Here is a 23,050-nt window from a genome sequence, read left to right on the forward strand (position 1 = left end):
TTCTTAGTTTAAGAATCTTTTTTAGAGACCAACTCATACCTTCGTGAATTTTGCAGGTCCAGATGCTGGTTTCGTGTTTCATAAATCTCGTATGCACCCATTTGATCCATAGTGACTCCTGATTGCGCTCCAAAGCCCACAGATGCTTGAAGGTTAGAGCCTTGTTCCACTCGATACAGTTCTTCAAGTCGATGCCTCCCTCGTCCTTCGGTTTGCAGAGAGCGGTCCATTTGACTTTCTTTCCTCCTCTTCCACTATTACCCCAGATAAAGTTTCTCATTAGTGTGTCGAGTTCCTTCATTACCTTCTTCGGAATGACCATTTGCTGCGCCCAATAGCCAACTATGCCCATAACCACGGTTTTGATAAGTTCGATCCTTCCTGCATAAGAAAATCATAGGAAAAGCAGAAATAACCAGAAAGTCTCGAATGGCTTCCCATCTAACAGAGTCAAAAGCTTTCTTGATATCTATTTCGAAAGCCACTCTCGGGGATATTTTCTTTTTCCCGTAGCCTTTTAATAGGCTCTACATGAGAAGAATATTATGAGAGATTGTCCTACCGGGGATGAATGCAGATTGATTAAGATTTATTATTTTTCCTATAACATTTTTAAAAAAACGTTTAGAAATGATTTTGGAAATTATTTTATAAATCACATTGCAGCAGGAAATTGGTCTGAAATCTTGTACTTTCTCAGGTACCGCAGTTTTGGGGATCAAGGTTAGGACCGCTGTATTCCATTGCTTTAACATCTTCCTGTTTTTGAAAAACTCCAGAACCCCATCAGTAACATATTTACCCACAACCGACCAATTATCTTTGAAGAACTGTGCATTAAACCCATCAGGACCCGGACTTTTATTCCCATCAATACTAAACAGAGCTTCTTTAACCTCAACCTTCGTGACCACCCTTATCAACTCGCGACTATCTTCTGCAGAGATTTTCCTATCAATAATTTGATACAAGGTATTCAGGTGACTTTGATGCTGCTTTCTTGTACTCATAAGCTGCTTATAGAAATCAATAGCCAGATCTTGGACACCCTTTTGACCCTGAACATATTCACCATCATCATTCTTCAGCCTGTACACATTGTTTCTCATGTTTCTAGCCTTGCATTTTCTGTAGAAGAAAGCTGTGTTTTTGTCACCCAACGAAAGCCAGCTCTGTCTTGATTTCTGTCTAACAAAATTCTCTTCAAGCAGACTCAGCTTCCTGAAGTTTTCAAGCGCATATCTTTCTGTTTCATTGAGTTGTTCATCACTATCATCCCTTAATAACTTTTTCTGAACCTCTTCCAGTTCTTCTCTAGCAGCCAGAACTCTATTGGAGATATTGCTGAACTTCTTCTTGTCAAAGCTTTGGAGATGATTCTTCAGGAGCTTAAGCTTCTCAAAAACCCTGTACATGTTGGAACCTCTAACATCTGTTGACCATACACTTTCGAGGATACCCTTAAATTTATCGTTATCCATCCAAAAATTGAAAAATTTAAAGGGCCTTTTGAACCTTTCTTCCTTTTCCCAGAACAATTTAATCGGACAGTGATCAGATATACCCGGATTCAAAACATGAAGTTGACTTCTTGGAAATTGGTTAATCCAGTTCTCATTTACCAGACATCTGTCAATTCTACTTTTTCTAATTTGTTCATTCCCTCTCGTAGAAGACCAAGTGAAGAAGTTCCCAGAATTGGTAGGCTCGATACAACCCATATCTCTGATGCAGTCATTAAATTCAATCATATCCCGAGTAATTTTAGATTCTGGGCTACGATCAGATTCGTTTCTAGTTACGTTGTAATCACCGAGGACAGCCCAAGATTTATCAATACCGATCCAGTTTCTAAGACAATTCCAGAGGAGTCTTCTTTCCGTGCTTGAGTTTCTACCATAGATAATAGCAAGATTAAACACGATTCTTGTGATTCTGTCTTTGACCTCCACTAGGATTGCTTGATCATTCGAAAAAAGAGTCATCACCTCAACAACTTTGTTATTCCAAATAACCCAGATTCTTCCCGTTTTGTCATTTGAGTTATGAATGATTTCCCAGCTACTATCAATACACAGTTTGCTAACCTTCTCAACGTTCCGACTTTTGACTTTTGTCTCAAGAATACCCATAATAGTGATCTTCTGATTCTCAATGATCCTCCTGATTTCTTTACATTTTAGAGGGTCATTGAGTCCCCTTATGTTCCATGTCAATATATTCATGAATGAATATAAGTGTTGGGTTCCTGACTTTCCAGACTGTCCTGGACCTCTTCATCAGAGAAATCATAAGCATCACTTGCCTCACTATCCTCAATGGCTACAGTTTGATTACATGGAATACTATTGCCATTGAGTGAGGGTTGCCTCATGTAGATCTCATCTTCTCCCGTGATAGATTTAGTAGCTTCTGGATCCAGGATCTTTCTGCTTTGTCTTCGATTTTCATCTTGTTCTGCTTTAGTAGATCTTTTCTGACTTTGAACCTCTTCACTACTAGATTCATGTTTGTTATCGGTTTTTATTCGCCCTACTTCAGAATTAAGGCTCACTGCCTTATTCAAGACCATATTGTCTTCTTCTGCACTTGATCTTTTGATTTCACAAAACCCAAGATTTCCCAGTCCATTTTCAAGAGCTTCTTTATTACTTATTCCAAGATTCTCCTGTTCATCATCTCGAAAGGTGGCTCTGAGCCCAAGGGTCAGGTCATTTCGAATTTTGATGACATTGTTTTTTAGGTTCCTGCTTGCATTCCTAGAACTGTGAAGAGTAGAGTCACGACCTATTGGAGTGCCTTCAGATCCAATTCTGCTTGTTTCATATGGGCCAAGTATTCCCCGTCCCATAGATCTTTGAATTTCAGAAACTTTGGAACTAGGACATGTAGTTACATCAAGACCAGGTCTTTGATCAGTATTGGGATCGGTGGAGTTAGGACCAACAATAGTATCATCCACAATAATAGGACTTGTGCCAGTATTAGGACCAATATAGCCGGGATCAGCAATGGTTGCACATTTTTCATCAGGACCTGTAGTAGCAAGTCCGGTAGCTTGAGTAGTTTCATGATCAATAAGTCCAAGACCAGACTTAATATGGTCAATATGGCTAGGAACAGTAGCTTTATGAGAAGCTCTAGGACCGGTGTGTCTATGTCCAGCTTTATCAGGACCGATACCCTAACCAGGACTGACATTTTGAATAGGACCTATTCTTGAGAAAACAGAATCCCTAGGACCGGTGCCCTGAACATGACCAATATGATCAACGTTAGTAGGGTCAGCTTGTACCCTTACCCACTTCATTCTTTTTCCTATCTTCTTCCTTACCCTTATCTGTTCTTGCTTTTGGTTGCCCATCTTATCATCCTTAGTGCGTTCATTGCTGTTAAGTTCAGACCTGTTCACATTTCTCTCAACCTAAGCCTGGTTAGAGTCATTAATATTATATAATTTAATTAATTTAATTTCTCACGTTTTCTTAACCTAATTTTTTTTAACTATATAATTTTAATTGTATAATTTTTTTTAAATCGAATATTTTAATAACATTTTAGATTTTATTTATTTATTTTATTTGAGTGAAGGTATTCAAAGAACATGATAGAAAAATTAAGTAGAGTTAATTTTTGGAACCGGTCAGAAAAACTAAACAACTATTAACTTCTATATGCAGGAACAGATCGAATTGCACAAACCGGCTGGAGCCTCATAAACCGGCTGAAGAACACTTCAAAGAAATCTAGTTCCAAGTGATCAAGTCAAGGTCAAGAGGAACCGGTTCTAACACTCTCAAGTGACCGTCTAGCAAAGACAAGTCTACATTCCAGCCGGACTATACTATGTAAGAATCAACCGGAAACTAAAATCTACAGAGATGACGTAATATGACGAAATAGACGTGTCTAGAAGAGATAAAAGAAGATAAGATCCGATCAGAAGCATTCGAGAAAAACAATGATGATTTACTGATCCGACTTCGACAGTCGGAGGGTGCATGCCTGACACGTGTTCGAATCTGCAAACCGGCTACGTCATCTTTACCTGAGGAGCATCTGCATGCTTGCCAAGTGTTGAGGAAGGTGAAACGTGCAAGCAACCTCTCTGCACCGGCGTGACTCTGGATTAACCAATCCTACGGTGAGAGAAGAAAGTGACCGTTAGGATCATCTTCACTATAAAAGGAAGATGAAGCAACCTCATTAATGAAAAGTTACGAAAATCTTAGAGAGATAAAGAAATCTCACGCGCGATCCAAAACCGTTGTGTCATTTACCGGAAGCTTTGTTTGTTTGTGTTTGTGTTGTGTTAGTGTATTACATCAAGAGTGAATTGGTGTAACCGGCGAGTAGCGAGTTAGGCTCGACCGGCATTATAAGTGTTGTAACTTTGAAAGTTAGTAGAGATCCTTCTCATAACCTGAGAAGAAGGGGTGACGTAGGAGGGTTTGCTCCGAACATCCATAAAAATTATGTCTCGTGTCATTTCTTTTATTTCTGGCTTACTCACTATAAAAACCGAACTATTACCAACCTAAACATAATCCCTAATTAAATCGGTCCATATACTTCATCTAATCGATTCCTTGTTAATCTCATCAAACTAAGTCGCATACGTTGCTTCAGACTGAAATAGACATTTCCGCCCTTGAACCCGGTTAAAGGGTCTATGACAGTTTGCGTAGTGTTAAGAATGGTTATAGTCTCTAACCGGACTATCACCAAAGTGTGTTGTGTTGTTGTAAGCGACCTCCCTTCCTAAAACCGGAAACACCCTGGTCTTCCAAGGGCGTCCCCGATCCTAACAAGTGGTATCAGAGCGAGGTTCTTAGCACTCAAGCAACCAAAGAAGATGGGAAGCATGACTCACAGCGACAAGCCACAAATTCTAAATAGTGAAGCGTTTAGCAGTTGGAAGAAACAGATGTATCTACATCTGATCACTCTAGATGATGAGATGAGCCGAGTCCTGAAAGAAGGGCCAATCAAGATCAACAAAGAGTTAGACGAATGGACAACTGAAGATCGAAGACGGAGTAACCTGGACAACCATTGAATGAGGCACATCTATAAGGCTATAGACGATAACACCTTGAACAAGTTATCAGCTTGTGATAATGCAAAGGAAGCCTGGGAAACGATCATTCAGATCCATGAAGGAAATGAAAGAACAAAGGAGAACAAAATCTTGGTGGCTACACAGAAATATGAAAACATCAGGATGAAACCGGGGAAAATATGAAGGAATTCAGCAATCGGTTCACCGGTGTGGTCAACGAGCTTCAGACACTCGGAAAGAAATACGACAACCGATAAGTAATCATTAAAGCCTTAAGATCACTGCCGAGCACATGGGACATCAAGACCATGGTGATGAGGGAATCAAGCAACCTCGGGCAGATGAAGTTACATGACGTGTTTGAGGAACTAAAAGGTTATGAGTTCGAGATTAAGTCTCGGATCGAATATGAAGTATCCACGTCAACCGCAACTAGAGCTTTGGTTACATCGGTGGAATCGGCGGTCCAAGTATCAACCGTTCCGGTTCCAGTCAAAAATGCTGATCAGATCAGTGAAGATGTGATGGCGATGCTAGCTTAGAAATTTGGGAGATTCATGAAGAAGAATCAGCCACCATCTAACAACAACTTTAGTTATAATTATGTAGATAAATCAAATAAAAGATGTTATAACTGTGACGGTTTTGGACATTTCAGGTCAGAGAGTAGGAAACCGAGAAGAGACGACAGAAAACCGGAAGGAAACTATCAAGGCAACTATCAAGGCAACAACTACCATGGTAACCGGTACCAGGGTAACAACTACCAAGGGAACAACTATCGGAGAAATGACAACCAACGGAACGACTACCGGAGAAACGACGACCAGCATGTCGACGAAGGGAAGGAAATACAGAAAGCACTCATTGCATCCGACGGTGGAAGCGAGTGGGCGTACTCCGACAACGAAGATAATGAAGAAAGAGTGACATGATTCATGGCAAACGACGAAGAGGTATTTGATTTCTCTTCTGATGAGTTCTCTAAGGAAGATTTGATTTCTGCACTCAACGAATTGGTCGCTGAGTTCAGAAACATATCTGCATACATACCGACTTCGGTAGAACACAAAACCGTAGAGTCAAGTGGTATCGCTGTTAAGTCATGCGAAACCGCAATGTATGAACCGGATGAACTATCCTTAGAGAATGAGGAGACAGCTCAACCGGTAACTGAAACTGATGAACGAGCACTGTATGTTACGGCTGCGTGGGAGAGATCTCGTCAAGCCGTAAAACAGATGTGTAACTATAAAAGACACCCTAAATGTAGATTTGGTATCGGTTATGAACAAAACAAACAAAACGAATCAAAACAACCTAACGGGATGAAACTCACAAAAGACAATCTTCCATTCATAAGATTTGTCAAGAGTTCATCAACCGAAAATGAGGAAGCATGTGATCTAAAACCGGAAGAAGAGCTTAAATATGTAAGTCCGATTGAATCAGAAAACTGGCTTCATCCTGAGAGAATGAAAGCCAACCGGAAAGAAAATACACAAAATAAAACAAGTAAATCTAGGTCTCAAAGACACTCATCACCACAACATAAGGCATTCTTGAGCAAAGATCAAGAAGTTAAGCCAAACATTATAAGAACAGATACCGGGAAAGTGATCCGACTTATCCAAATCTGGATCCCAAAGGGACTAATCAACTATGGACCCAACTGAATGTGGGTACCAAAAAGGTGTAAATAATTTTCTTTTGCAGATTAGGAGAAGCAACCGGCTAAAGAACTCGGAATGGTATCTGGACAGCGGATGTTCAAGACACATGACCGACAACGATGAACTACTAACCGACATCCAGTATGAAACCGGAGCAGTCATAACATTCGGTGACAACTCGAAAGGTAAAACCGTGGGCAAGGGTAAGATTGTCCATGGTAACCTATCCATAAATAATGTATTACTGGTAGAACAATTGCATTTTAACCTATAAAGTATAAGTCAAATGTGCGATGTAGGTTATAAAGTTGAATTTCATAAAAATGCATGTTTAGTTAAGAATCATCAAAATGATATTCTTTTAACCAGTAACCGAATGGAAAATATTTACAAAGTTAATTGGAAAACTGATTTTGAAAAACCTGTATGCATGATAGCTGAAAATGATCCAAACTGGCTTTGGCATAAATGGCTAAACCATTTGAATTTCAAAACAATTAACTTTATAAGTTCGAAACCGTTCGAAACCATTTGAATTCCAAGTGACGGTTCATCTTCCAACCGTTCGAAACCGTCTCCTATATAAGTTCAAAATAGTCCATTTTCTACACAAGCTTTCTCTCTCTAAAATCTCAAAATCTTAAAAATCTCTCTAATTTCCGATCATCGCTGTTCTTCATCTTCTTCATACACAAAATCATCATGGCTCTAGTAAAAGCACCATTTCAATTCATGTTTCAGGTCGATTTCAGCGACATCGACGAACACGCCGCGGAGGAGAACAAGGCCGTGTTTCAATCACTAAGGGATGCGGGATTGGAAATGTTTCTATCTGGTCCGTTCATCGTGCACCCGACGGAAGTTATGGAGTTTCTGGCGACGGCGACTCTAACGAAGAGGACGGTCTCCGCCACCGTAAGCGGCAAAACGGTTAACATCACGGAGGAGCTCTTCCCTGAAGCACTCGGTTTGCCGAATACCGGGCTGGACTTCAAAACAAGCCTGACAGACGCAAAATCAAACGCGGTCCGGTTGGTCATATCGGCTGACGACCAGGACCTGGTAACTCACTCAAGCCGGAAGAACAAACTCAAGCCGGAGTTTAAATGGCTGTTGAACATAATCTCTCGTTCACTTCAGGGTAGAGGAGGTAACTTCGATAACCTGACCAAACTAAAGTTGAAAATGATGATGGCAATTATCTGCGGTGACAAGATAGATTGGGGAACCGTTCTGTTCGAACAGTTCTGCGAGATGGTAGTGAAGAAGGATGGCCGGGTTCAGGCCTTCGCAATGCAAATAGTAAAAATTCTTAAGTTCCTTAATGTGGAACTTGGTGAAGGTGAACCGCTTCCACCCGCAAATATTCTTAACTCTGAGCAAATGAGTAAGAAGACTGCCAAAGCGGCTAAACCGAAGTCCTCCAGAAGGAAGTCATCAAAAGGAACCAGCTCATCCACACCGGCTGGAGAAAGTTCGAAAGATCCCAAGGGGAAGGCGGTTCAAGCCGAGGCCTCTCAGAAGAAAAGGAGGAGGAAGAAGACATCCGCAAAGAAGAGCTCCAACAAGCCGGTAGACTCCGAGAAAACTCTTTCCTCGGATCATTCACCTAAGAGAACCGCATACGTCTTCCGACCCATTCCCATCAACACAGTTCATCCCATTTCAGTCGACTCTCCACCATCCAGGCAAGCCGAACCCTCGGGGAGCCAAGAAACCGAGTCAACATCGAAGGAGGAAGAGGAGGTTAGTATTCACTCTGAAAACTCCAAGTCTCCTAACAAGAACCTCGATGAGATAATGGCCAACGTAGGTTTAAAGACTTCAGAGGTCATTGTGGACGTAGTCCAAAATATTGTTAATGAAACCGAAGACGATGTGTCAAGTCGTCTTAAGCAAGCTGATCAGGTTGAGATACCCGGTTAGAGTGAAACCCATCCGGTCGAAGAATCGGCCAACACTGAGAACATCACCCCTCCGGCTCAGGAGCGAAATATTGAAGAAAAAGAACCATCTGGTTCGGCGGGGAACAAGTCCATTCCAACCGACACAAAGCTCCAATCGGCCCAAGATGGGCCAGCAGATTCAACTTTCACACCTGAAGGGCCAATTCAGGTTAACAAAGGCAAAGAGGTTTTACTTGAGGATTCTACGGTAAAGGGAAAAGGTGCTCTGCAAACCGGTTCCCAACCTGAGATTGTAACCGAGGCCGAGGTCCTCATTTGAGCAGAAGAAGAGGAGGAGATGTTTCAGCAGCTCCTCCTTGATATGAACAAAGATGCTGGTGAGTTAGTCTCACCGTACCACCTATGGGTCAAACTCCGTTGTGAGACAAAACTATCAGACATGATCCCAGATATGAGCGGTAACAAACACTGGGAGAAACTGTTGGAAATAGAGAAAGAGGCTCTCAAGCTAGCGGGTACCAACGTCATTCAAGCCGCATTCAGCAAAACCTTGGCGATTCACGAGTACGCCCGGTTACATGCAGTAGAAGATGCATTGAGGGAGGCAGAAGGGGCAACTTTAACTCCAATCGAATCGAGAATGTTTGAGCGGTTTCACCCAGTGCGTGATAGACTCATTAAAAATGTTGTCCGGCTCGAAGCAGAATGGAAGGAACAGTGCAAACATGCCTTAACCTATGCCGACCTTCTTTGGTACCGGAGAATCCTCCATGACAGTAGAAAACCGGAGCAGTGATCCTCCACAAACTGACAAGACTCCGGATCTTGAGCAAGTAAAGCAAGTGGTGGTCAATACAATCATCTATTGTCTTGGCAAATACAGCATTGCTACCGATGAGAAGATTACAACCGTTGAAACCAACTTGACAAACACTATCCGGGAATCCATTCAAACTGAAATTGCCAACACCGCTCAAACATCGATCAAGTCGATGATAGATGAAACCGTGCAAACTTCAGTCAAGTCAATGATTGCAGAATCCGTCCAAACCGCAACCGCTCCTTTGATAGATATGATGCATGCTATGGCCGCTCAGATTGAAGAGCTGTCCAAACTTCAAGTCAACAATACTCAGGCGCAAATCAATTCTGATGCCGAAACTGCAAAGAAACTTCAAGACGAAGAAAAGGAGAGGGAACGGTTAAGGAAGGAAATTGAGGAGAAAGATCTTGCGCTTGCCAAGCAATGCGATGAGGAAGAACAGGCCGCTCTACAAGAACCCATACCGGTTCAACCCTCGCACTCTATGAAGACAAGAAATAAGAATAAACGAAAAGCGGTTGCAGAAGTAATGAGGTTGGCAGAACGAAACGGTCTAAGAGAGAGTCACCCGGTCGGGCTAAACGAGGAACCGCTTGACGAAGAAGAAGAAGAGGACCTCAGACAACTCAACCGGCGTAAGAAGAAAGTAGTCGAAACTTCAATCGCAACTCCAAGTACCAGACCGATTGTTGCTCAACCGCCTCGCCCACCAAGACCAGCAAGTGGCGGTTTTGGATTTGGCAAACGAACTCCCGGCATCTCAAGTGTATGGACCGGTTGGCAATTCGACGCTGAGCGAAGAGAAAGGGAATGGCAGGCAAGGGAAGAAGAAGAAAGGAGGCGGAAGGAGAAAGAAAATGAAAAGGGGGGACCATCCAATCCTTAGCTTATTTTCTTTCTTATGAACAATTTATCTATGTTTGGTTTTGTTTCAGAACTCAGTAGTTTTTATCATACTTTGAAGTAATTATTTTTTAAATATCCTTTGAAAAATCATAACATGTTTTGAAATTTTTCTTAAAACAGAAAAACATCAAAAAGGGAGAAATTGTCAAACAGATTTTTCAAACCGGCCACACATTACAAGTTTTGAATATTTATTCTAAATAATCAAAAAGGGAGAAATTGATAGAAAAATTAAGTAGAGTTAATTTTTGGAACCGGCTAGAAAAACTAAACAACTATTAACTTCTATATGCAGGAACAGATCGAAATGCACAAACCGGCTGGAGCCTCATAAACCGGCTGAAGAACACTTTAAAGAAATCTAGTTCCAAGTGATCAAGTCAAGGTCAAGAGAAACCGGTTCTAACACTCTCAAGTGACCGGCTAGCAAAGACAAGTCTACATTCCAGCCGGACTATACTATGTAAGAATCAACCGAAAACTAAAATCTACAGAGATGACGTAATATGACGAAATAGATGTGTCTCGAAGAGATAAAAGAAGATAAGATCCGATCAGAAGCATGCGAGAAAAACAATGATGATTTACTGATCCGACTTCGACAGTCGGAGGGTGCATGCCTGACACGTGTTTGAATCTGCAAACCGGCTACGTCATCTTTACCTGAGGAGCATCTGCATGCTTGCCAAGTGTTGAGGAAGGTGAAACGTGCAAGCAACCTCTCTGCACCGGCGTGACTCTGGATTAACCAATCCTACGGTGAGAGAAGAAAGTGACCGTTAGGATCATCTTCACTATAAAAGGAAGATGAAGCAACCTCATTAATGAAAAGTTACGAAAATCTTAGAGAGATAAAGAAATCTCACGCGCGATCCAAAACCGTTGTGTCATTTACCGGAAGCTTTGTTTGTTTGTGTTTGTGTTGTGTTAGTGTATTACATCAAGAGTGAATTGGTGTAACCGGCGAGTAACGAGTTAGGCTCGACCGGCATTATAAGTGTTGTAACTTTGAAAGTTAGTAGAGATCCTTCTCATAACCTGAGAAGAAGGGGTGACGTAGGAGGGTTTGCTCCGAACATCCATAAAAATTATGTCTCGTGTCATTTCTTTTATTTCTGGCTTACTCACTATAAAAACCGAACTATTACCAACCTAAACATAATCCCTAATTAAATCGGTCCATATACTTCATCTAATCGATTCCTTGTTAATCTCATCAAACTAAGTCGCATATGTTGCTTCAGACTGAAACAGACATTTCCACCCTTGAACCCGGTTCAAGAGTCTGTGACAGTTTGCGTAGTGTTAAGAACGGTTATAGTCTCTAACCGGACTATCACCAAAGTGTGTTGTGTTGTTGTAAGCGGCCTCCCTTCCTGAAACCGGAAACACCCCGGTCCTCCAAGGGCGTCCCCGATCCTAACAGAACATTTCGATAAATATGCTCATTTTTTACCCGTAATAGTGTAACACATGTGATCTTTATAACCTGGAAAAAAATATCATGGATTCGCCCGTTCTTAGCATCGAGGTTCGATGATGGGGCTTAGGTTGAAATCGACAAACATCCCAATCGATCCATTGCAGCAGTTGGATGAAAATTGAAGACGACCATGTCCATCTCCTCCCAAGTCTCAGCTCTCATAGTGATCAAGAGCCCTTTCCCTTTAACATGTCTTTTGTTCCCAAGTCTCAGCTCTCATAGTGATCAAGAGCCCTTTCCCTTTAACCTGTCTTTTGTCCGATGATCCAGAACCGGCCTAGTTTTCGACCCAAGAAGCCCTATGACCCAGGGGATTCAGCCATCCAACAAATGCGACCGAGTAATTTTTGTGACGCGATCGAGGAAATTTACTCCCCGTGACCGATGCTCTCCCTTGCCCGACTGATGACCCCTTAGTCACACGACCGAGGGAATCAGCCACGCGACTAAGGAAAGCCGCACGACCAATGTCTGATTTCCCATCCGATCGATGCCCTTTTGCTCGCGCCCAGGACCCGTGACATGTGCCTGACACGCGACTCGCACCTAACCTGATCCGATGAGCCTAGGTCTTGTTGTTTTATATTTTCTATTATTTTACATTTTAATGCTTTATTTAATTACTAAAAAAAAATCCAAAAACAATTAGAAACAGTAGAAAATAATATTTGTTTGGTTTATTTTCAACATTTCACCATTTGATTTGTATTTGCAACTTGATTTATTTAAATTAAAAAAAAAATACAAGATTGATTTCCATATACTCACAAAATTAAGATGTGATTATATAATTTTTAACTTTCAATTTTGGAATTCATTTCATGGTTTTCAAATTTTATTTTTTTCCATAAAAATATATTTATATTAGTTTGTTATTAATTTTTTCCTTATATTACACTTCTAATTTATCATTAGTTATGATAGAGATGAGTATATTTTTGTTAGAGACTGTCCCTTTGTGATGGGTACATGATACATATATAGTGTAGCGGCTCTTTCTCACGTATAATCAAACCAAACCGATTTCTAAAAATAATTTATTTTAAAAGAGAGTTCAAAAGAAAGTTTTTATAGGTTAAATATCTTTTTGGAAAAATTAGCTCCCAATAATTTACGTGTCTCCATGAATCAACTAATTATTGGTATGAACACAAATGAGTTATTTACAAATAGACAACAATGAATAGGACAAACTTTGAATATTGTGGACGGCAGACCTTTATGTATATGCCAAAACAAGAGACGTAACACAAAAATTTAACATTTCAGGTATATGAAAAATTCTAAAGGCACGTAAAAGTAATTTATTTGGCTACAAAATGCAATAATAATTTATTATTATTATTTTTTTTCAAGTAGCTTAATCAAATAATTTCTTAACTTTACACATATTTTATTAATGATAAAACATTTTAATTAAAAATAATAGATTGAAAATATCTCAATTTTTACAAATAAATAGTTGAAAAACTCTTCATTACAATACAAAATTCATTACACAACCTCAATTAATAATAATAATAAAATAACTTAGAGACTTAGTATCTAAAAATCACAAGGTAAGAAAATAAGTGGAGAATAATAATCAAAGGCGGTCCCCGTTTTTTCCCAAGGTGTATAGATTAAATTATTTATGAACATTATTCGTTATATTTTAATAAAGTGATTTTTTTTATAAAATGATTTTAAGAGTATTAAAAAGAAATACATATTTTTTTTCAATACATTAATATTGAGATAAGTATTTATTTTTTATTTTATATATTAATGTGTTTTAGTTATCAATGTTTTTATTTATCTATTATAAGTGTTTCAAACATTACACTATTTCAATTATTAAAGTTTTGTTTCTTATTTAAAATATATACATGTATGGACTAATTCATATGAATGGAGAACCTTCATTTTATTTATATTATGTATATATTTAATTATACGTAATTAACTCCCAACATTATAATAATATAATATTTTCTTTCTTGAATTTCTCTCCTGATCTTTTGCTTGCAATTTATTTATCTTATTCTAGATTTATTCTTTCACACTTCCATTTAATAGGGTATGAGAGCAAAATACAATCAAGATTAAAAAGAAACATAACTCATTCGACTTTAACAACTTACTCGACAAATTATAAAAAGTTTTTGTAAACCTAACTTCAACAACGAAGGTGAATCGTGAAATGATCTAATTCAATACTATCCAAGAACGGTCAATTTAATTAAATACCCAAAGGATAACAACTCATTTGACTTTAACAACCTACTCGACAAATCAAAAAAAGTTCATAAGCCTAATCAACGAAGATGAATCTTCAACAATTCAATTCAAGAACATTCAAGAACCATGATAAAAAAAACTTATGGATGCTTACAAGATGCTTAAAGAATGATTCAAATAGTGAATAAGAAAAAAGAAAAAGTTGTTGGAGAAATAAAGTAAATCTTCTAACTATGATTTATATTTTATTTTATTGCGAATAGAGTATTATCACAAATATTAATGTTTGATATTTACAACAAAATATTATTATCAGTTAATATTAATGTTCAAATACTTGAAATTAATGTTGTGTTAAGTATTTCGAGATGTGATAAAGCATAATGTGAATTTAATTGTTACTTAATATTATATTCAAGAGCATGTTATTACTTGTTTTTTAGTATAGTTGTTGCTATTGTATGTGCTAATGCTAATTCGGTTTCAATCTTTAATGAAAGAAATTTTAAGGATTGGAAAAAGAACATTCTTATTGTTCTCGGATGCATGGATATCAACTTTTTGTTTAGAATGGATGAGTTCACTCCTACTACGGATGATAGTAACTCTCATGATATGAGAATATATGAGAAATGAGAACTTTCTAATCATTTGAGTCTTATGATCATAAAGCGTGACATATCTGAGACTTTTAAAGACGTGGTATCTAATGAGATCACCAATTTCAAAGATTTCCTTCCCAAAATCGAAAAGTATTTTGAGAAAAGTGATAAAGTAGAAATTAATACTCTTTTAAAGAGACTAATTTCAATGAAGTTTAAAGGTAAGGAAACATAAGGGAGTACATCATGGAAATGTCTAATGTTGCTTTTAAGTTGAAAGCACTCAAACTCGAGATGTCTGAAGACTTACTCGTGCACTTGGTGCTTATATCTCTTTCTATTCAATCCATTCATTTCATGTCAGTTATAACTGTTAAAAGGGAGAAATGGTCTCTTAATGAACTCATTTTATTTTGTATATAAGAAGGAAGAGAGATTGAAGTAAAACAAGACTAAAGTACTCATTTGGAAAACACCTCTAAAGAAAAGGGTATAAAGAGGACAAATGAGGCTACTAAAGATAAATTTTTAGCACAAAAGAAAGGAACTCAAACTCAACCTCAATTAAAATTGATAAAACTTGTTTCTTTTGTAAGAAGGATAGACATCAAAAGAAAGAATGTATTTCATTGCAGGGTTAATTTAGCTTTAGTATCGAGAAACACTTAGTGATTAGACTTTCGTGCTATTGCTAACATAAGTGTTTCATTGCAGGGTTGCCTGAATTACCGAAGAGCAATTGATGTTGAAAGACACATTTATGTCTAGTTACTATTTGGATTTAATGGATGCTTTTGTTGTACCATTATTTAGAAATAATTTGATTTATGTTGTTTTTATGGACAAATTGGGATATCATTGTTTATTTGGAAATGAAAATTTATCTTTATCTATTAATTCTAAATTTGTTGGAACTGGTTCACTTATAGCTTATGATAATCTTTATTTGCTTAAAATAATTACTTCTTATAATGAAACCTTTAATGTGGAATTACATGGTACTAAGCATAAAATAAATAATGAAAATTCTAGTTTTTTATGGCACAAATGATTAGGACATATATCTAGAAATAGAGTTGAAAGACTTGTTTCTGAAGGATTTTTGGATAAAATTGATTTTTTAGACTTTAATGTATGTATTGAATGGATTAAAAGACTAAAAGAAAGAAATTATGTGCAAGAAGGACAATTGACGTCTTAGAGTTGATACATACGAACCTTTGTGGGTCATTTCCTACATCTTCTTGGAATGATCAACAATACTTTGTATCATTTATAGATGATTACTCAAGATATGTATACATATTTCTAATTAGTGAAAAATCACAAGTATTGAATGTGTTCAAATCATTTAAAATTGAAGTTGAAACCAACTCAATAAAAGAATAAAGAAAGTCTAATATGACCGTGGTGGTGGATATTACAGTAGATATGTCGGTTGAGGTGAACAAGGTCCAAGACCTTTTACCAAATACTTAAAGTAGTGTGGGATTGTCCCACAATACACCATGTCTGGTTCACCTAGAATGAATGGTGTGGCTGAAAGATGTAATCGCACTCTTAAGGACATGGTAAGGAGTATGATTATCTGTTCGACTTTACTAAAATCGCTATGGGGAGAGGCACTAAATGTTGTGTCCTACATTTTAAATAGAGTACCAACTAAAAAAACTGCTAAAACATCTTATGATATTTGGACTTGTCGTAAACCTAGTTTAAAGCATTTGTATGTTTGAGGATTTCCTGTTAAGGCAAGGCCCTTATAGACCGAATGAAAGAAAATTTGATCCCAAAATAATTAGCAGTTATTTTATTGGGTACTATAAATGATCAAGGGGATACAAAATTTTATGATCCCAAGTTAAAAACGATTTTTGAGAAAGGAACTACAATAATTTTTTGAGAATTTTGAGTTTGATGGGAGACATAACTTTGTCTTTGAAGATAATTTGATTCAACAATTCTTATTGAGGAAAACTTGATTCATATCCCAAATGATTTTGACATTGGTATAGATTTTATTCCTATTAATGATCAAGTTCAAAATCAAGAGCAACAAGACATTATTGAAGAAACTCATGAAGAACAAACTCAACAAACTCAAGATCAAGTATTTTTAAGATGATCCACTAGAGAAAAGAGAACTTTTATATCTAATGATTATATAGTTTTTTTCAAGAAAATGAGGATAGTGGTGGTATAATGGAAAATGACCTTTATGAGCTTCTAACATGCTATGAATGATACTAATTCCAAAAAGTGGATTTTTGAAATTAATGAAGAATATAAATCTATGCAAGACAATAAAGTTTGGAAACTTGTCCAATTACCAAAAGAATGAAACCTATTGATTGTAAATGAATTTTTAAAAGATTCAAAGGGTAATGTTGAAAAATATAAAGATCATCTTGTAGTAAAAGGTTATTCTCAGAAGTAAGGGATTGACTTTAAAGAGACATTTTCTCTAGTTTTATCGAATGACTCTTTCAGAACAATCATGACATTTGTTGTACAATTTGATATGGAGCTTCGCCAAATGGATGTCAAGACATCGTTTCTCAATGGAACTAATGAAGAAACAATATATATGGTGCAACTAGAAAATTTTGTGTCGGAAGACTTAAAGCATATGGTATGTAAATTGAGAAATCTATTTATGGGCTCAAACAATTTTCTCGTCAATGATATCAAAATTTCATCAAATTATTATCTCTTTTGGTTTCGAGGTAAAGGTCGTTAATGAATGTGTGTAATAGAAATTTGTTGGGAGTAAACATTTTTTATGGTTTTGTATGTTGATGACATACTACTTGCCACAAATGATTTAAGCATATTGTATGGAACAAAGAAATTTCTATCAAAGAATTTTGAGATAAAAGTTTTGGCGAAGCTTCTTTTGTATTAGGAATCCAAATAGATAGAGATCGTTCTCGAGGTATCATTAGGTTATCCAAAGAAACTATATTGACTATAAGGATGACAATTTGAAACCGTCCCGCGAAAACTGAATCGAATTGCCCCGTTTGGGATGGTTTTTCCCCGAAACTGAACGGGGATGGGACGAGGATGGTATTTGTGTCCCCCGCCCCGATTATTCCCTGAACACTATAAATATAATTAAACATATTAATTCACCAATATATTTATTTATTCACTATATTTTATAAGAGTAGTAACTTTATTTTTATAATAATATAAAATTTCAATATATTACAATATATATTATATTAAAAAATCCGTTTATATAATTTTATTATTTAAAAAAAATTATTAACGGTGCCCCGCGGGAATTCCTAAAAACCGAACAAAACCGAACAAGGATGGTAATTGCATTCTCCACCCCGAACCGCCCCAATGTCATCCCTAATTGATACAATGCTTAAAAGATATGGAATGTTTGATAGTAAACCTTTAGATACCTCTGTCGCTAAAGGAGACAAATTTAATCTTAATCAATGCCCAAAAGGAAATCTTGAAATGAATAAATGAAATCAATTCCCTATGCTTCAGTTATTGGGAGTTTGATGTATGCTCAAGTATGTACGCATCCTGATATTGAATATATTGTTAGAGTTTTAGACAGATATCTTAGTAACACAATATTAGATCATTGGAAAGCAGTCGAAAGGGTTATGAGATACTTAAAGATCAAAACAAGAGATTACATGCTCATATATTAGAGGTCAAACAAATTTGAGATCATTGGGTATTCTAACTTAGATTTTGCAGGATGCCATGATAATAGAAGATCGACTTCATGCTATGTTTATCTGTTAGTTGGAGGAGCTATATCCTAGAAGAGTGCTGAAAAATACTTGTAGCTTCCTCTATCATGATAGTTGAATTCATAGCATGTTATGAGACATCAAATCATGATTTGTGGCTAAATTATTTTATCACAGGGCTGCATATTATGGAAGGAATTGAAAGACCACTAAAATTGTACTGTAACAACAAATCAACCGTATTGTATTCCATAACAACAGGAGTACAACAAAGTTAAAATTTATTAACATTAAATTCATTGTTGTTAAAGAAAGAGTACATAATAGACAATTAAGCATAAAACATATAGGAACAAACTCCATGTTAGCAAATGCTCTTACAAAGGCTTGGTACCCAAGGTCTTTCATGAGCACATAACTCACATGGGTTTTTTAGTATTTGAGGATCCTTAGTTTAAGTGAGAGTTTATATTACATTATTGTTCTATGACTTTAAAGTATTTTTGTATACACTTATGTTTTTTCAGCTCTGATAATGTTTAAAGATATTTTGTACAATAATGTTAAAAGTCTGATCTCACTTAAGTAGAACCCATTGAAAATTGACATGAAAAGATTACCGTGCATGAAATTTTCATTCCTCACATTCATGATATGATTTGTCAATTAATTGTATTTATTTATGTGATCACTATTGAGTCTAGTTGTGATTAAATAAAACGATTAGCTTTTTGGTCTTATATTGATATTATTAATTGATAAGATTGTTTATACAACATATGTTTGAACAAATGAATTTATGGGTCACTATTATAATAAATAATTGTGCAAATGTCATCTTAATTTTATATAAGTCAAAATAATGTGATTTAATTAGAAATTAAGTTTATAGGTTTATGGGTATATTTATAATAGATATAAAGTGAGGATACCTAAGTAAAATTTCTAATTTTATAAAAGGGCTAAATTAAAAATATTCAAACCAAAATAACTAACATTATGGTTATTTTATAACGGTATGTTCCACATTTAATGTGCGATCAATTTTCTTTTTGCGTTCTCATGAACAGAGAGAGAAAACCAATTTTACTTACTCATCAATTAGAAGATTCATCATATTTCTAAAGGAAGAGAAGATTAGAGAATCTTTCCATTCTAAATAAAGAGAAGATGAGTGCATGTACGACTTCGACTAATCACTGTTTTAATTTCTCACATATAAATTATGATTTAATTCAGATAAACTTAACATGACTCAATTTTATTATTCGACTCGTATGTGAATTCCGCGTCGAAAACTAATAAAAAAACGTCAAACTTTTCAGAAAAAATAATCAAAAGTGATATTATATATAGAAAATTGCTCAATAAATACCACTAAAATCATAACTAAATAATATTATAATTTAATTTAAATAATCTTACCCATAAATAAGTTCGATTCCTATTAAAAACATAGTGATTTGAAGTGAAGTTATATGAGAGTCGTGTTAACTTTTTAGATAGTTATAATTAAAAAATCACAATTAACATAAATAATATTAATTTATGAACACTTTTGATATACTAGAATTAGGCTAGAAAACTTTTCTATTTTAAGATTATTAAAAAAAAAAAAAAAAAAAAATTGGAATCTCACTTCTACATTAAATATAACGTTTAACAATATATTTGGATATGTATTCATTATTATTCATGCACCCGCCAAACATCTTTCATAACTTTGACAAAAACAAAGCATTCAAAGTTTAAAGAAGGACGCTATTCTCTATCCTCACCACGTCATGTCTTACGATTCTCTTTAAGAGCTCGTTTGATATGGGATTTTTTTAGACTTTTTTTAATTTTATTCATATTTTTTTTTATAAATTCTTTTTTATTATAGTAATAAAATTTTAACTATCAAATTATTTATTTAATTAATTAAAAGAATTATTATTTTTTTATAAAATTTATATTTTAAATAGAAAAAAATATTATAATAATTTAACTAATTAAATAATTTTATTTTTTCAAATAAGAATTTTGAATATAATAAAAAAGAAAAACATATAGTGAAAAGATAACCAACATCAAACAAGTTCAAAGTGACATAATCGCTGTTGACATTAAAAATCTATAAATAAAGTTCCAAATGAATATATTAAGAACCATATAGTCAAAAAAATTTAATCAAAATACTTCAAGCGCGTTTGATGTGGGTGGCTTAGATTTTTTTATTACTCATTTTATTAGATTTTGATTTTTTTATTAGTTTTATTAATTAAAATATTATATATTTTTTTTATTAAATTTAAATTTTATTAAAAAGTATTTTAATAATTAAATCAAATAAAAATTTAAATAATATATTTTTTTTTATCAAACAATATTTAAAAGATAAAAAGCAAAAAAAAAAACAAAAAAAAACTTATAAAAAATAAAATTAAAATAAAGATCAAACCAGATTTATTCAATAAAATTCCAAGAACCTCAAAAATAAATTAGTCCTAGTTTCTCATAAAACAACATATTTTCAAATAATAAAAATGATTTATCTCACAATATGAAGATCTTATTATATAAAATAAATTAGTTATGATTATTTATGTTAAATTATAAAATATTGAATTTGATAAAAAAAAAAAAAAAAAAAACATAATACTCATTTAATATTAATGAGTAAAGTAATTAATGATGATATGGTTATTTTAAATCAAACAAGCCCTTAGTAATTATCGTACTTCCCCTGTTCCAAGCCAAAATCATGATCATGGTTTTCAGTTTTCTCTATTTAAATACTCTCTGTTCATATGTTCATAGTATCAGAAGTCGTCGGCCGTCTTCACTCTTGATTCGTTTACGCCCTGAAACGGTATGCCTTATCACTCTAAAATCTCTGTTTGCTACGTGTTGTATCGAAATGATCATGCTTTTGCAGATTTCCATAACGATTCTACAAATTTCTCTCTTACCCATTAATGATTGATTATGAATATATTTTGCTGAATTGTGATTCTGTTTTCCATCAGATGGCGGATCGTTCGATTAATCGGTCAACATGCTTTCAATTTCTATTACTGATACTAGTTTCGTCCCTCCAAAGTTCACAAGCCTTGAAATCCGCCGAATTTCTGTCTCCGGCGTTTGAGCTCGAACCTGGTTCCGTTATCAACAAATTCTACCACGGAATCGATTTTCCGACCGGTCATATCGCTATTAAAGCGTTCGATGCTGAAGTCATAGACGAGGATGGTAACCCAATCCCACTCCACGAAACGTATCTTCATCACTGGGTTGTGGCTAGATACTATCAACGTAAAGGCGCCGATATTAAAGTAGGGTTTCAAGAATCGGATTATATGGAAATTAGAAACTCTGGTTTATGCGAAAACACGCTTGGTCAATACTATGGGCTGGGATCTGAAACGCGGAAGACGGCGACTGATGTTCCTGATCCTTACGGAGTAGTGGTTGGGAATCCTGAGGAAATTCCGGAAGGTTATGAGGAGACATGGATGATGAATGTTCATGCAATTGATACTCGTGGGGCTGAAGATGGGTTTGGATGTGCTGAGTGTAGGTGCGATTTGTATAACGTGACGATTGATGAATATGGGAGGGCTATTAGGCCTGGTTATGTTGGTGGGTTGTTGTGTTGTTATGATGAGATGAAATGCAGGTTGAAGAATGGGTTTCGTGGTGTTAAGAGGAAGTTGTTTATGAAGTATACTGTTAAATGGGTTGATTTTGATGAATCTGTTGTACCTGTTAAGGTTTATTTACTTGATGTGACTGATCTTTGGAAGAAGAAGATGGATGATCCTAATGGAGAGGGTACTAGACATCTTTGCCTTGTAAGTATTTTTCTTTTGAAAAAAGATAATATTTTCATTGATTCATTTTAGTATATTAGTACCGCATGTGGATGGAGACTCTTAACTTATTGGTAGAGCATAAGAATTCATGTTTTCATGGTGATTGATTAGAGTCTTTTACATTAGTGTCAAATAAACATTCAAACTAACTAGATCATGACATCCAGTTCGAGATTCTCTAATGGGTGGAGACTTGAAATTCATTGGGAGATCAAATTTCTTGGAAGGTGCATTGAGGACATGCTCTTACTTTGTTCCTTTTCTTGCATGATATAATTTATCCCATTATACAATATGTGAGTCTCTTTTTATGCTTTGATTTTGTGGTTCAAAAATGTAGGATTAAATTAACAAGTGGGTCTCACTTCTAAAATCCTAACTTGTGACATATATGACTAGGACTAAAGAATATCGAGCTCTACTGTACTAGGATTAAGCTTAACATTTACCAAATTTTATGTATCTAAATCTTTTAAAAATAATAAGAATCTGCTATGGTCTAAAATCAAGGCCTCGATCCTAGAATAAATTCCAGCAACCTTTCTCGGCACCCGGTCTCGGTCCTAGTGTGCACATGGACCAGATTTCTGTTTTGTTGTTTTATTATTTTGTTTTGCTTTCCTTTTCTACTTTACAAATCGAATTCTGTTATTTTCTAGTTATTGTTGTAACCGAACATTTTGGGGCAAGACATCACCTATATAAGGCTGATATTTCTTCCCCAAGGACCCATGGATAGAATGATGAAGATGTGACTTCGCCCCTATTCGTCTATTATTATTATTATGGACT

At 35.7% G+C, this 23,050-nt stretch overlaps 1 protein-coding gene across 1 annotated transcript in view; it reads left to right on the forward strand.

Annotated features, from left to right (window-relative positions):
• The first annotated feature begins 21,153 nt into the window (after window positions 1-21,153).
• Window positions 21,154-23,050, forward strand: part of LOC124929499 — a 28,313-nt gene continuing 26,416 nt past the window's right edge. The window contains exons 1-2 of the mRNA XM_047469877.1: window positions 21,154-21,255; window positions 21,413-22,237. Of these exons, the coding sequence (XP_047325833.1) occupies window positions 21,154-21,255; window positions 21,413-22,237 (927 nt within the window). The remainder of the gene's footprint in view (window positions 21,256-21,412; window positions 22,238-23,050) is intronic.

The sequence above is a fragment of the Impatiens glandulifera genome, chromosome 3 (genome assembly GCF_907164915.1).
Source record: "Impatiens glandulifera chromosome 3, dImpGla2.1, whole genome shotgun sequence".
NCBI lineage: Eukaryota > Viridiplantae > Streptophyta > Magnoliopsida > Ericales > Balsaminaceae > Impatiens > Impatiens glandulifera.